Raw genomic sequence first — 15,959 nt, forward strand, 5'->3', positions numbered from 1 at the left:
TAAAAATTATTATAAATAAAAAATCAGTCTATTTTAAAATTTAAAAATTATTATATTTTTGTATTTTCGTTAAAGTGTTTATAAATGGTTATATATTGGATAAAAAATAATTTATAATTATATTAAAATGATTAAAAATATATTAAATGGGTTTATAATAAAATTTTAAAAATTAAATGATCAAAATATAATAAAATATTCGATTAAAATAATTTATAAGCATAAATTTTATAAGTATCAAAATAAAAAATTAAATTTTTTATTTTTTTTATTTTAACTTATAAAATCAAAATTATTATAAGTAAATAAGTTAATTTATTTTTAGAGTTTATAAATGCATTTGATTAATTTGTAAATTAAAATAAATATAATTTAAGATAAATACCTTGTAATTTAGTAGTAAATATAAATTTTATAGTTTAATTAATTTACTAGCAGTCCCTCAGGCCGAGTAATTGTAATGGACGGGATTAAAAGCACTATTATATTTCATCCTGCCTAATTGTAATAGACGGGCCTCAATTAGGCCGAATTGCACTCTTGAATAAATCATAAGTGTGTTGGACCTTACCTAATGCCCATGTTTTTAAATTCCAATTCTTGATGGTACGTACCTATAATACAACTATTCTTCTACATTTTATTTGTAAGGTAAGGTATTTCGTTTGTGAAAAAAATTATTGAATTTATTTTTATTAAAAACTATATATTATTTTCTTAAAAAAAAAAACCCCTAATTTCCTACTTAAAGAAAAAATAAAAATTTTATTTCTTTACTTATTTTCCCTTCACTCCTCTTTAATTTTCCAAACAAAGGGCAGACGTGTTTATGGAATCGCCCAACTGCGAGGCCGTGTAAGTCAAAAGCATTTGAAATTATGAACCGGGCATTACGCCGAGTGATAGGGTCATGATGTTATTTTATTTATTTATTATTTATTATATATTTTTTTAAAAAAAGAATACTATAATTGCTTTAACTACTTAATAATTAAATGTTATTTTTAATTAAATGTTACATTTTATTATTTTAAAATTAAGAGTTAAGATTAATTGGCTTGTTGATAATAAATAAAAAATAGTGCAACAATTAAAATTAACTAAATTAATATTTTTGTAAAGAAGGAAATGGATCATCAGATGGCTAAAAAGTTTGGTTTTCATATAATTTGACCAAGTATTCAAATAATATTTATAATTAATATTAATTCAAGCTGGATTAAATATGCATATTTATCCCTCCAAGTTGAATTAGACAAAGCCTAAGAATAATCATCATTGTAAAATATTAATTGTGTAGACAATATAGATGAATTATTTAAGCAAAGTCCATATATACTTCCTCTTTTCTTGCCTTTTAATTTTTCCTTTTAAAAAATAAGAATGAGAAAAAAGTTTAGTTATATATTTTAAGGTAAATAATAAGTTAAACTCTAAAATTTGTTAAAAATTATAGGCCGATTATCTATTTATTTTTAATTTAAAATAATTATATGTCTGAAAGTTTAATTTTGTCATTAAAATTGATTCTTCTATCTAAATTAGATTTAATTTACTATTAATTATAAGTTCAATGACTAAAATATCAAGAACTTAACGCTATACATCGGATAATAGTATAAAGATTATTTGATTTTTAGCCCATTAATGATTTTTTCAAAATTACTGAATAATTACTTTGCATTGATAAGGGGCGTTTGCCCATGAGGAAAATAAATATATTTGATTATATCTAGAGAGGAAATGAGTAAATATATTGGGTTATATTTAAAAGAAATTAAGAGAACTATGACCAGAGTTATATAGTGATGGTTCTTTTGAGCGTAATTAGATTGATAAGTGATATAATTTTGAGCTTATATTTTTATAATTATATTTAATTATAGTGAAAGATGACATGCTTATTAATATAAACTTATATAGAGAGGATGAACTATGTAAATATTAATATCATGTGTGTTTGCTTTTTTCTTTTTTTTTTTTAATTTATATGCTTCCATAGTATACATTTCTAATATCGCAAAAACTCATTTATCATCAAACTTTTTCCTTTTCTCTCCTTACTTTATCATTACTTCATCACAAAACTAAGGAAAATTCTAAATGATCTAACTATATATGTCCCAACACTGTCCCACTTAATTTTTTTTTTTTAATTTAGGTTTAAATTTAACTGTTTAGATTTAGGGTTTTAAATTTAAGATTTAAAATTTAGAGTTTCGTATTTAAAGTTTAGAATTTTAGAGTTTAAAATTTGGGATTTAGGGTTTAAAATTTTAAAGTTTAAGATTTAAAATTTTTGGATTTAAAATATTTGAATTTAGAATATTAAGATTTAGGGTTTAGAGTTTTAAAATTAAAAAGATTTAAGGTTTTGAAATTTTTAAGACTAAATTATATATATATATATATATATATATATATATATATATATATATGTATACATATAAAGAGAAGAGGGGTGAAGCAAATGGGACTGGTAGGGGAAATAAAGTTGGATCATATAGCATTACCTCAAAACAAAAACTCAAAAGTCAATACCTCAAAATTATTTTTCCCAATACACTCAATGCTATTACTTTTACACATAAGCAAAACAATTTCCAAGCCCACCTCCGGTGCTTCAATTCCAAATCAATGACTCAAACGCTAATTGCAAAAAAAATGTCACCTCATCAAGCTCCAAACAAATATATTAGTTAGAGCAACGGTGACAAGAGAGCAATGAGAAATAGGGTGGTTAAATATATTCCTTAGGGAATATTAAAATTTAATTTTAAAATAAATTTAATACATTTTAATTATAAAAATATTAAAATAATTTAAGAATATTAAAATAATTTTTTTAAAATGACTTTTATTTAAATAACATATAAAATAATGATTTTTGACTTCTAAAACTGAATGCCAAATAGTAAGATAGTTGCGAGTTGCAGAACTAAAAGGGTAGGTAGCTCGTGGCTCATGAGAAGCATAATATTTGTGGGGTGGGGGGGTTGGTGTCCTTGGGGTAACAAAGAATAAAGCAGAAGATAATGATAAGTCCTGAGAGATAAAATAAACATTTATGTTAATGAATGGTTTTATTTATTTTTTAGGTTAAAACATATAAAATTAAATGAATTTAGATATTTTTTAAGTAATAATAATTAAATTTAAAATAAATTTATATAATTAAGAATAAATTTAATTAAATTTATAATAAATTTAAATTTTAAAATTATTAATAAGATTTAGATATGGTACTCTATTATTACTGTCCCTAAATTCTTCCAGTCGCTGAAAATAAAATATCTCTAATTATATAAAAATGAAAAACCAAAAAGGGAGCTTTCCAAGAAGTGGCTTGCCATAAAATAGTTAAGTTTGAATGAATGATGTAGGGGACAGCTAAGCTAAGATCACACTCAATAATAACACCAAGTGATCTAATGTTCTTGAAAGCGAAACTTAGACATTGTCAATATTCTATGTTACAATTACGGATGATCTTTTTGGTCTTGTCGGCGTTGGCCTCGCTCTTACCCTTCAATAAATAAATTCGGGTCACCCGTCCGTGTCATGACTATCCGCTATAACATTTGCGCTCGTTACTCCTATTTCCAAACACATCCTCTTACTTTTTTGGTGTGAATAAAGTAGGTTTAACCTCGTATAAAAATAAATTTAATAAATCTCAAATTAAATATTTATAAATATTTATATTTATGTCCTTATTATATATATATATATATATATATTTTTTTTTTTAATTTATTTTATATAAATATTTAAATTAATAATTATAAAAACACGTTTTTATAAAAAGTTAAACTTATATTAAATTATTTTTTTATTTTTTATGTTTCTCTACTTTTTTAATAAAAAATACAACTATTATATATTTAAATTTATACAAAAATAAATTTAATCATTATTAAATCAAATATTTATATATTTTTAAAAATAACCAAATATTTACATATAACTTTGCATACTTATTATACACATTTTAATTAATTTTATATATATTTTAATATAAATATTAAATTTAATAATTATCAAATTTATTCTCATCAAATCAAGCATTTATTAGATGCATTGTTTTATCAATTCTCCCTTTTAATACTCTTTATTATTTGCATTGAAATTCTATGATATATGTTTCATGGAATGGTGTATCATACACACGTAAGCTTGATCTCATATGAAAATAAAGTTAATAATTATTAGATTAAATATTTATATTAAAATTTATATAAAATTAATTAAAGTGTATATGATAAATATATAATTAATTTTATATAAATTTTAATATAAATATTTAATTTTTGTTATTAAAAATATTTAATATAATAATTATAAAATTTATCTTATATTAGTTTAAACTTTTCAAAGCTGCACTTTTTATAAAAAAAATTATTTCGTTAATTATAATTTATAACGAGTCTCGTCTTAAATGTTGTAAGATTTATTTAATTTTCACTATTTATAATTTTAATTAATTTTAAAAATTATTTTATTAAAATTTTTATTTCTTATGTGAATTAATTCATATATGCGAATGACATACACTTATACTAATTGAATTTCATTTATTGACTTTGATACAGCGGGAAGATGGTTTGCCACATGGACGTTAGATTTTGAATTACAATTTTAAATAAATTGTTGATTTTTACCAATTCAACTCAGCATACGAGGACGGAATCATTCCAATATCGCTGACGAGCAGAGGGTGGTTTTGGAGATTCACCGGCACGCCGCCGTCTCACCCAATATACTGTCGGTGGCGTCGAATGTAAATTACTGAATTACCGCTGTTGGTTGGATTTAATCCACTGCTCAGATATCGGTCATTGGGAGTGGAACCAGCATTCGTTATATCTCCAATCGGATAGCCACGCGTTCGCTCTCTAATGATAAAAACACATCTAATGAATTAGCGTGTGGGTCCCATCACTTCCGCGGAAAAAATGTAATCGATCTGATTTGTACCAAAAAAAAAAGAAAAAACACGCGGGCCATGCAGATTGGTGCGCATTGTGCACCTAAATGCATTTTAGCAAACGTGGAAATGAATTTTCTCAAGGTCTCCAATTAGATTTTATTATCATATTTTAGAAAGTTAAAAAATAATTAATGATATTTCACCTAACTTAGTCCGATATAATTTTATTTTATCAATAAAAATTAATTTAAAATATTAAAACTAGTATTATTTTATATTACTAATAAAGAATAATTTATAAAATTTAATTTAATCATATTAAAATTATTTCTGTATTAAAATATTATATAAAAATAAAAATGAGTAAAATATTAATATAAATTGTCATACTTAAATTCAATTAATAATTTATATTTAAAAAAATAAACAATTTTTACTTAAATTCATTTTATATTAATTCAAATTTATTTTAAATTATTCTAATACAATTTAAATTTATATTATTGTATATTTATTACTAATTTAGATTGTAAAAATTAAATAATTTTATTAATTTTTTTATGTTTAAAATATAATATTCAAAATTAATATATTATATGTATTCTATTTAATTAATTTTTTTTTCAATAAATAATTTTAAATAATAAATATTTAATATAAAATTCAAATTCAATTTATATTATTAAATTTAAATTTATTTTATTATATATTATTTAAATACAAATTTATTTCATTAGTATTCAACTGAATCTAATAAAACACAGATAATATAGAAAATAGAAAATAAATAGCATAAAATTGAAAAATAGCTGGAGGGGAGGAGGAAAGGAGAAGGCGTGTGTGATGCGTGTATATAAGTTCGTTCACTTCTTCAACACGACGTAGTGGGGGGCAACAGACTCACCTGCGGACTCTTTTTTGTTTTATTTAATTAATTAATTTTTTTTAAATCGGCGATCGGAGGCCGGAGCCAAGGTTTTGACAGATTTATTGAGAGGACTGGTTGGGATTGGATCTTGGAGATCTCTGCTAGGAAGTATCCTTCACAATTCTGCGGCTTCATCATTATTTTCTTTGCAGAAAAGCAGCGAAGCTACTCAAGTGGAAGACTTCCTTTTGCTCTGCTCTATAATTTTTCTCTGATTGGAGTGTTGGATCTTTTAGCGGGACTGCTTCATGCGATTGGTAATTTTGCTTAATTTTATTCCGCCCTTCTTTTTTCATTCGCGTTAGGTACGCTTTTCAAAATATAATTTTCTGATTTGATATTTCAACTTCATTAAAATTTTCTCTTTTTTTTTTTTTTAGTTTAAATTACTGCGTTGAAATTGAATTATGTTTTTTTTTTCTTTTTTTTAATGCTCGTGGTTTTGGGATTAGATTTGGATCCTTTGTGAGCTTGTTAGATGTTTAAAGTTCACATATTTTAAGAAAAACTTGGTTCCTTAATATTTGGTAAACAGAAGATTTAACTGAGGATTAACAAATTGACCAAATGCTTATCTTATTCTGTTCTTTGTAGGAGTACTTGCAGATTTATTCTATCCATAATAGCGAGGATTTTATCGTTGATTTTACTTTATGGTGCTTCATCTTGTATATAGAGAGTATAAAAAATGTGTTGCCCTATTATATTATTTTTTAGTTTCTCATAGAGTTCTACTTTTTGGTGAATCGTTTGCTTGCATTTCTTTTTATAGATCTATTAGAGATTGCAATATATACGACTTAGTGTGTCACTGGAGGAAGTGTTACTTGTTGAAAAATGGGTTTTTCTCTGATAAATTAGCTTTGTGTGCATTTATGTCTGTGGATTTAGCTATTATGGTTTCTTGATTTTTAGTGAATTTGATAATTGATACTGAATCGATCTGGTAATGGTTTCAGGGCTATAATGGCATTGAAAACTAATTCAGCTGATGGTAGAACTAGGAGTTCTATACAAATTTTTATTGTAGTTGGCCTATGCTGTTTCTTCTATATATTGGGCGCATGGCAGAGGAGTGGATTTGGGAAGGCAGATAATCTTGCAATGGAGATCACGAAGAATACTGGAGACTGCAATTTAATCCCAAGTCTAAATTTTGAGACCCATCATGGTGGTGAAATTGAGACTCTAAATGATTCTGAATCAAAACCTAAAGAGTTCAAGCCTTGTGATCCGGGTTACACTGATTACACACCCTGCCAAGATCAGAGGCGTGCTATGACTTTTCCTAGGGAAAATATGATTTATCGAGAGAGGCATTGTCCTATGGAGGAAGAGAAGCTACATTGCCTAATTCCGGCACCCAAGGGCTATGTTACTCCGTTTCCTTGGCCTAAGAGTCGTGACTATGTACCATTTGCTAATGCACCATATAAGAGCTTGACAGTTGAGAAGGCTATTCAGAATTGGGTCCAATATGAGGGCAATGTATTTAGGTTTCCAGGTGGGGGAACTCAGTTTCCACAAGGGGCAGATAAGTATATTGATCAGCTAGCTTCAGTAATACCGATTGCTAATGGGACTGTCAGAACTGCCCTGGACACTGGTTGTGGGGTCTGTTCATCATTCTTTTTATTTGCCTTCTGTGGTTTCTGTTTGATTATGTGAATCTGTTGATATTCGTTATGCATTTGTTTATTTCATTCAGGTTGCAAGTTGGGGCGCATACCTTTGGAGTAGAAACGTTATTGCCATGTCGTTTGCACCGAGAGACTCGCATGAAGCACAGGTTCAGTTTGCTCTTGAAAGAGGTGTACCTGCTGTTATTGGTGTTCTTGGTACTATAAAAATGCCATACCCTTCTAGAGCCTTTGACATGGCTCACTGCTCTCGATGCTTAATTCCGTGGGGAGCAAATGGTGAGAACTTCTTCATCTACAGGAATTGCTTTTGTCTTTTGTGACAGCTGCAGTTTTGTGATGGACTTTCTCCTTGTAGATGGAACGTATCTGAAGGAAGTTGACCGAGTTCTTAGACCTGGTGGTTACTGGGTGCTTTCCGGACCTCCAATCAATTGGAAGAATAGTTACAAAGCATGGCAGCGGCCCAAGGAGGAACTTCAGGAGGAACAGAGAAAGATTGAAGAAGTTGCTAAGCTTCTTTGCTGGGACAAGAAGTATGAGAAGGGTGAAATGGCCATATGGCAAAAGAGAGTAAATGCTAAATCTTGTCCTGGTAGACGAGATGATTCTCAAGTTACTCTTTGCCAAGCTGCGGACCCAAATGATGTGTGGTATGTACCTGTAAAAGTTTTATTTCAATTTTTTGGTCATGCCACATACATGGCCTGCATAAACCTTATTATGTGATGATTCTTTCTATTCCAAGTTTCCTATTGCTGCTAAATGTACATTAATTGAAATTTATTTATCATCCAGCTTTATCTGTTATTTTGTTTATATTTGTGGTGCTGGTAGGTACAAGAAAATGGAGGGATGCATTACTTCATATCCTGATGTTAGTAGTCGAGATGAAGTTGCTGGTGGGGAATTGAAGGCATTTCCAGACAGGCTTTTTTCTGTCCCCCCGACAGTTGCCAGTGGCTTTGTTCCTGGAGTTTCTGTTGAGACATACCAGGAGGACAACAATAATTGGAAAAAGCATGTAAACTCTTATAGGAAAATCAATAAGCTTATTGATTCTGGAAGGTATCGTAATATTATGGATATGAATGCTGGGTTGGGAGGTTTTGCTGCTGCACTCGAGTCTTCCAAATTATGGGTTATGAATGTTGTCCCTACTATAGCTGAGAAAAGTACATTGGGTGTCATATATGAGAGAGGATTGATCGGAATATATCATGACTGGTAAGGTGTTCTAAAAATTTTGCTCACTTCCTTGGGTCACTGTAGTTTTTAAGCAGGGCTATAGCAATTCCATTATTTCTTTAGAGTGCCTCTGTAATGTTTAACATTTTCATGCTGCATGATGAGGAAGTTTAATGTTGTTTAACCAACTCTTTAGATATCTCATCCTGGTGCATATGGCTTGTAAAGTACCGGCTAATGTATGGTTCCCTCAAAAATCTACTTTGTAAATTACATGCTAATGCGTGGTTCCCTCAAAAATTTACTTTTCTATGGGAGAATGGGCCTTTTCCTTTGTTTGGTTCTGAATTACTAATGTGTCCCAGATGTAGTCCAAAGTTCTTTTTTGATAATTTTTGTTTCAATTTCTGTAGTGTATAATGTTAACTACATCTTTATACTTCTTTTCTTTCAGGTGTGAAGCTTTCTCCACATACCCAAGGACATATGACCTTATTCATGCCAATGGTGTTTTCAGTTTATACAAGGACAAGTAAGTTCTTCTACCAAAAGTTGTATGATAAAATTTTTGGCATGAAGTATAATTCAATATTTATATCTTATATTGTTCAGGTTTTAGCATGAAGAATAATTCAGTGTAGTTGAATATTTGTATCTTACTGTTTGGGTTTTAGCATGAAGCATGATTCAGCGTAGTTGAATATTTGTATCTTACTGCTCTGGTTCATTAGGTGAATATTTTCAGTTAAACATTTCTTAGCATGAAGCATAATTATCCTCAGGTTGAATATTTTCAGTGGCTTTATTGCTTCTAGGACCTTTGCATGAGGCATGAGCATACTTAGCGTTGTCTTACCCATTTACTGATTCATGGGCAATTATTAAACAATTTATCTTGATATGTAACCTGAGTTTGACTTTATTCAGCTCATATGTCTCCTAATAAACTGACTCTTTAAGAAATTGAATGTAGTTTTGTGGATCAAAGAATGCAGAATGTATGGAGTTGTAGTGGCTTTTGCATCACATTCCAGATCTGTACAGGAATTTTAAAAATTCTATAAAAAATATAAAACAATAAAAAAAATGCAGAAAAAATATCTGAACCCTAAACATATCAAACTTTAACGTGGAAAAACGAGAACATTAAAATTAAGAACCTAAAAATGATAGAAAATTCACTAAGTACCTGTTTGGCATTGAGTTTGAGGGGCCCAAACTGTTTTCTGAATAAAAGCACCATTTTAGATGCTGTTGAAAAAACAGTTTGTAAAAAGTTGTTTTGTTATTTTAGTATTTTTATGATTGAAACTTATTAAATTTAATTTTAAATTATTTTTTAATACTCTCTAACTAATATATTTAAAAAATTGATTTTCTCAACAGCAGTTTCACCGTGCCGTAGCTCAGTTACAATGGTTTTGCATCACATTCAGTGTAGTTGAATATGTTTATCTAGGAGTCACAGCTTCATCAGGTTACCAGATTAATGGATTTTGTAGTACCCTTGGATGAGTTTCATCTTTTTATTTCCTGTAAATGTGCCTATGGATGAACCAATTAGTTTATTATTCTTTTTTGGATCACTTGATTCGTGTTAGATCGATAGTGAATTTTATTTCTCATGCCACTGTAACCATATAGTGAACACATGAATGCAGATGTAACATAGAGGACATTCTTCTTGAGATGGATCGAATTCTGCGACCAGAAGGTGCAGTTATATTCCGTGATGAAGTTGATGTGCTTATTAAGGTGCGGAAGATAGTAGGTGGAATGAGATGGGATACTAAAATGGTGGACCATGAAGATGGTCCTCTAGTTCCTGAGAAGATACTAGTCGCTGTGAAGCAGTACTGGGTTGCCGGCGGAAACTCCACATCCTCACAGTGATAGGAGAATGGGATTGGGTGAAACTCTGGAACATGGGCGTTTGAGCTGGTAAAGTGGCGATTCTACCTTATACCGGGCCTGACAGGAACTGATAACTATTTAAGCATGAGCATCTTCTATTGCAGAGTACTCTTTAGTCTCTAGCATAGGCACACGATATATATATTTTAACTACATTATGAATTGGCCATCTTATTTTGTAGCGGTAATTTATGAATAGACGAATGCCTGTAATTTTTATGATATCCAATCATCATTTTTTTTTTCTTGGTCAATTTTTGTAGGTTTATGTGGTTTGTCAATTTACTGGAGGATCAAGTTACAAAACATGATCGCATGACAAATATTTTTCATTTTAAATCCTAACTTTTTTTACAGGTGTTCAATATAACACCTCCATTGATTATGGTTAATTTTGTGTTATGTTTGGATGTAATGATTTTGAAATAGGGACCTGAGTGTGATTCATTGTTTACTTGGTTATATTTATTAATAAAAGATTTATTAATGTGATTAGGAACTTATTTAAAATAGATTTAAAATGAATTCTTTTATAGGACGTGATATTCTATATTTATGAAAATCCCAAGGAACAAAGAGTTTGCCTTGCTCCATTGTTGAAAATTTTAGGTTGAATTTTGCCCACGGGAGACTCTTAACTTGTATTAATGAATAGTCTCCGAACTTCAATTTATGCATAAAATTTCAATAATTTCAATTTATACATAAAATTTTTTAGATATTAATTAATGAATAATAAAGTCTGTTATTCGTTATAATCAGTAAGCAGTTAACTCGTTTACTTAGCATTACTTCAAAAAAAAAAAAAAATCGTAAATACGCTTAAATTGCTCAAAATATTTCTTCTTCATCTCACCATTTACCTCAATTGCCTCTCATCTATCCCACCATTTCTCTCTCAAGTTGGGACTCTCGGAGTCCTCATTCAACTTGAACGTAAGTTCTGCAATATTATTTTTTTTTATATGTTTTATTGTATTTTTTTATCCTAAAAAAAAAAAAAATTCGAACATCATTTGCCTTAGCAAATTAATATGCTATGCTCAATGTTGTACACGGACCCAACTGAATGAAATTAATTAGACCAACTTATTTTTCATAGTACATCATTTTACTAAGAACACGTTTAGTGCGAGTTTAATAAAAGTTAATTGTTATTTTTATATCTTTTATTAATGTTTTTTAGATATTTAAAAGATTAGGTTAATTTTTTATTTCATTAATATTTATATTTTCTCATGAGATCAAGTGTTAACTTCGAGGGAGGAACTAAGTTAATAATTATCTTTTTTAAAGTTAAAACTTATAAAGATAATATTTAACTCTTAATTTTTTAACTTTTTATTAAATACACCCTAAGTAGATTTAGATTCATACAAATATCCGACTCTCTGTCCATTTTTATCTCTTATTTAAAATTATTTATTGCATTTAAATTTTTCTTTTATTAAAATTTTTTATAACATTTAAAAAATTAAAGAGTATTATTTTTTTAATTTTATTATTTATTTTTATTAAATAGAAAAAATAATTAAATAAAATAAAAATAATTTAATCTGATTATTAATATATTTTTTTATAAAAATAAGGTTATTCAATTAGGTTAATAACAGTGCCGTATTAAAGGCTACTAATTGTTGGATTAATTGAAATACAATTCAAAAATAAGATTTTCTTCGTGCTCATATGGATATGCATACACCAACTTGAAATAAGAATAAAGTCCATTCAATATGAATGTTGACAGAGAGAATTTACAGCCCAAGCCTGATATATATGCGCCAATTCAAGCACGGCAAAATTGGGTTTCACGTGAGATCCACTCCACTGTGCTCCTACGAACGTGTGCATGGCATTTGGAGATTTCAAACCAATAATTACTACCCTATCGAATTTAAGTTTTAATTTGATTTTGTTTTAATTCTTAACCAAAATTTAAATTAGAATTGTGCCAAACTCGTATAAAAATAAATTAAAAATTAATTTTATATAAATATTTTTATAATTATTTAAAGAAAATTTATAATTTAATCCTTATATTTTATCCTATATTACACTTTAATTTTTAAATTTTAAAATATTAATTATTTAATATCTGAATTTTATGCTATATTACACTTCAATTCATGAGCTTTTAAAAATTAAATATTTAGTTCTTAAATTTTATAATATGCCATACTTTAGTTTTTATAATTTTAATATGTATAATAATTTAATCTTTTTATCAATTGGTGAAATTATTGTATGAATTAAAATTATAATAATTAAATCAATTTATATATTAAAATTAAATAGACTAAATAATTAATTTCTTAAAATTTATAGATTAAAATATAATATAGAGTAAAGTTCAAAGTCTAAATAATAAATGTCTTATTATTTAATTAAGCTTATATATATATATTATTTTTATTTTTTTATAATTTTTTAATAATTTTAATTATAAATATATTAAATCACTTTATATTAAGAATTATAATTCTACTTCTATATCATATAATATGTTTAATCCTCAACATTATATATATATATATATATGTGTGCGCGCATCCAATGATCCTTTGCAAAAAAATTTCTTCGTTGCTATATAATGTGAATACGGGAATTTTTCCTAAACTAAAAATTATTAATTTATTATTTTATTAGTCTATTTTCGGTTAGAAAATTATTTTATTTCTTGTGCTTTTACCTGTAATAGACTTTTTAATGAAATATGTATATTGACAATAATAAGAAAGCCTCCTTAAATAATCTTTTAACCTTAGTAACTGATCATTCTGATGAGATCACTGGCATCATTCCTTAAATTTGAATTGACATGATGTCTGAGACCGTACGATCAAGTTGGTCCTGAATTTGTGAACATTAGAACTGGCAGCCACCATCTACACCACATCGACATTACTTCATGTCAGGAGATGCATTAATTTCCAATACCCAAATCTTTAATTATCAAGAAATGATTGTATCCACACAATATTAACACAATAAAACGAAAAAATCTACATTTTCTGCACATTGCTAGAAGTCGGAGGGCAGATAATGTTATGATCATCAGATCCTTCTATTGGGAAAAAAAAAAAACTGGCATGGATGTGTCAGTTAGGTTACAAACATATGGTCCTACTCCTACGTACCAACATCATCTTCTGCTCTACTTGCCTACTTATAGACCTAGCTATTGATTTCTCTTTCTCAATAAGCCAAGCTATTTCTAAACTGAAATACTCTCTTTTTTCCATTCATTTCTTCTTTGATCCACAGCTTCTTCACGTTTAGTTTCTTTCAGTTTGGTGGAGAAGGAGACCTCATCTGGCTATAGCTTTCTTCATTTTCAAATCCAAATTCTTCTTGTCTCTTCAAGGACTTTTGATTGCTCTTTTTTCAGTTCTAAACTCTTTTGTGTTGTTGGGTCCTTCTCGTTTTCCTTTTTGTAACTTTGTGTGCTTCCTATTGAGTTTTTTCCTGCTTCTACACATTACTTTCTAGAGTCATTTTGTGTGACGCACAATTTATTTGCAAGACTTCATGGCTATGGCCACCTTTACATCAGCTGCTAGATTCACACAAGCATCGTCCTTGGAAAACAACCTTCGTGATGTTTCCTTCTCTTCCTTCCTGAGCAACTCAGAGGATATCTTCGTTCGGAAACTTGCAGAATCGAATCGAAATGTTAGTGCTCAGGATGTAGAGGATCATCATTACGTTGGACAAAATAAAGAAGATGGAGAAATTGGTGTATTCGGTGCTGAGAAATACTTCAATGGAGGGATAGATGAGGACAGTCCAAGAATTTCCAACAATATAACTCCGAGAAAATACCACCTTCCACCAAAGAAAGATGAACAATTAAATGATCATATGGTCCCTATAAAACCCAAAGTTCATTCTGCAACTTCGAGTATTCATTCTGAATCCAGTAGGAACAGCCAGAGCGCGTTGCTGCGAAGCGTTCACAGAAAGACTTCACAAACAAAGACAAACAAGGTGCATGGGAAGATTGGAAAGAATATTCTTGCTGGCCTTGGCTGCAAATGCTTTTGTTCTGATAAGGATTCTATTGATGTTGATGATGAACATTTTGGTGAGATCAGTTTCAAGAAAAGTCCTAATACTAATATTCTTCAAGGCAAGGCGATTACAGAAGAACTCATTAAGGCTAGTCTTGATCTGGATCATAAACCACGCTCAGGATCACGGGTCGAGGAGGAGATTCATTGCCAGAATTTGGAGAAGTTGGGAATTGGAATGAACAAAGAAAACTGTTTTACTTTCCCAACTTCAAATTCTGAGGCAGGAATTCTACCCAAAAAATTGCAACTTCGACCAGAGGAAGCAATAAAGCCACGGAAATCACTGGAGGTCTTTGGATCCCCAGTACATGACAAGAGAAGCAAGTCCTTCAGAATTGTGAGGAGGCTATCCATGTTGTCTTGGGATGCAGCTCCGAGAACGGAGGAAATCGATTATTCTGCTGCATCGGTTGGAGTTTACAATGATAATGAGAGCGATGCAAGTTCAGACTTATTCGAGATTGAGAGCCTGACTGGAAAAGTTGAGCCATTTCTTCCAAGACGAGGATCAGATGTCACCTCTGGCTATCTCACCCCAACAAATTGCTATGCACCAAGCGAGGCTAGCATAGAGTGGAGTGTGGTCACTGCCAGTGCTGCTGACTTCTCTGTAATGTCCGATTATGATGAGCTAAGGCCACCCGCAACAGTATCAAGTCCTGTCAAAACCTTTCTTACAACCGTAAATGCAAGATCTGGAAATAGTGAAGACACCCCAAGGCGCCGTTCCAGCAATTTGTTACGGTGTAATAGCCACAAGGCTGTAAGAGTTGCAGGAGATGCTTACAAAACAAATGATAAGGCAAGTTTTGATCCACGAATGCATCGCGCCTCAGATTCCTTCATGCCAGTGACAAGTTTTCAAGCTGAGACAAAGCTGATGGGGTTCGATCCCAGACAAAGGCGATATGCCCATAGCACCCATTTACTCCCGGGGTCACACCTATCAGAGAGTTTCCATACTTTCGACACTCAATAATCTCAATATTTCATAGCTTGTTTCTGTGCCTTGTGCAATCAAGGGTTTAACTAGCTACGGATACCTCTTGTTACTCTATGCTTAAGAAAATTTTACAGTCCACGAGGCATTTGAAGTTCCCTCTTTCGCATCTGTCTCCCTTATTTCCGTCTCAAATTTTATTCTGCGTTCAATTTTAACTTGTAATTTTAAGATAGTGTGTTTCAGAATCAATCTGGTTTGTCCAAGCATGCATCTTGTTTTGTCAAGTGATCCTCAATTGCTAATGCTTAAAGTTCAGGCACAGGCCTATTTACAAGGCCACAAA

The 15,959-nt window shown here is 29.6% G+C and overlaps 2 protein-coding genes across 2 annotated transcripts; both read left to right on the top strand.

Annotated features, from left to right (window-relative positions):
* Positions 1 to 5,759: 5,759 nt before the first annotated feature.
* LOC110638778 (probable methyltransferase PMT2) lies at positions 5,760 to 10,854 on the top strand. The gene is made up of 7 exons (XM_021789461.2): positions 5,760 to 6,115; positions 6,818 to 7,472; positions 7,567 to 7,777; positions 7,857 to 8,151; positions 8,336 to 8,725; positions 9,141 to 9,218; positions 10,348 to 10,854. Exons 2-7 carry the CDS (start codon positions 6,825 to 6,827, stop codon positions 10,577 to 10,579), a joined length of 1,854 nt encoding a protein of 617 aa, XP_021645153.2. The 5' UTR covers positions 5,760 to 6,115; positions 6,818 to 6,824; the 3' UTR covers positions 10,580 to 10,854.
* Positions 10,855 to 13,783: 2,929 nt separating this feature from the next.
* LOC110638753 (protein PHYTOCHROME KINASE SUBSTRATE 1-like) lies at positions 13,784 to 15,959 on the top strand. The gene has a single exon (XM_021789426.2). It carries the CDS (start codon positions 14,129 to 14,131, stop codon positions 15,650 to 15,652), a length of 1,524 nt encoding a protein of 507 aa, XP_021645118.2. The 5' UTR covers positions 13,784 to 14,128; the 3' UTR covers positions 15,653 to 15,959.

Source organism: Hevea brasiliensis, chromosome 2 (assembly GCF_030052815.1).
Source record: "Hevea brasiliensis isolate MT/VB/25A 57/8 chromosome 2, ASM3005281v1, whole genome shotgun sequence".
In the NCBI taxonomy this organism is placed as follows: Eukaryota; Viridiplantae; Streptophyta; class Magnoliopsida; order Malpighiales; family Euphorbiaceae; genus Hevea; species Hevea brasiliensis.

Coding starts and splice junctions, on each gene's coding strand:
- LOC110638753 (XM_021789426.2), top strand. CDS start 14,129: ATGGCTATGGCCACCTTTACATCAGCTGCTAGATTCACACAAGCATCG.
- LOC110638778 (XM_021789461.2), top strand. CDS start 6,825: ATGGCATTGAAAACTAATTCAGCTGATGGTAGAACTAGGAGTTCTATA. Junction 7,778..7,856: donor AATTCCGTGGGGAGCAAATG/GTGAGAACTTCT, acceptor TTCTCCTTGTAG/ATGGAACGTATCTGAAGGAA. Junction 8,726..9,140: donor ATCGGAATATATCATGACTG/GTAAGGTGTTCT, acceptor CTTTTCTTTCAG/GTGTGAAGCTTTCTCCACAT.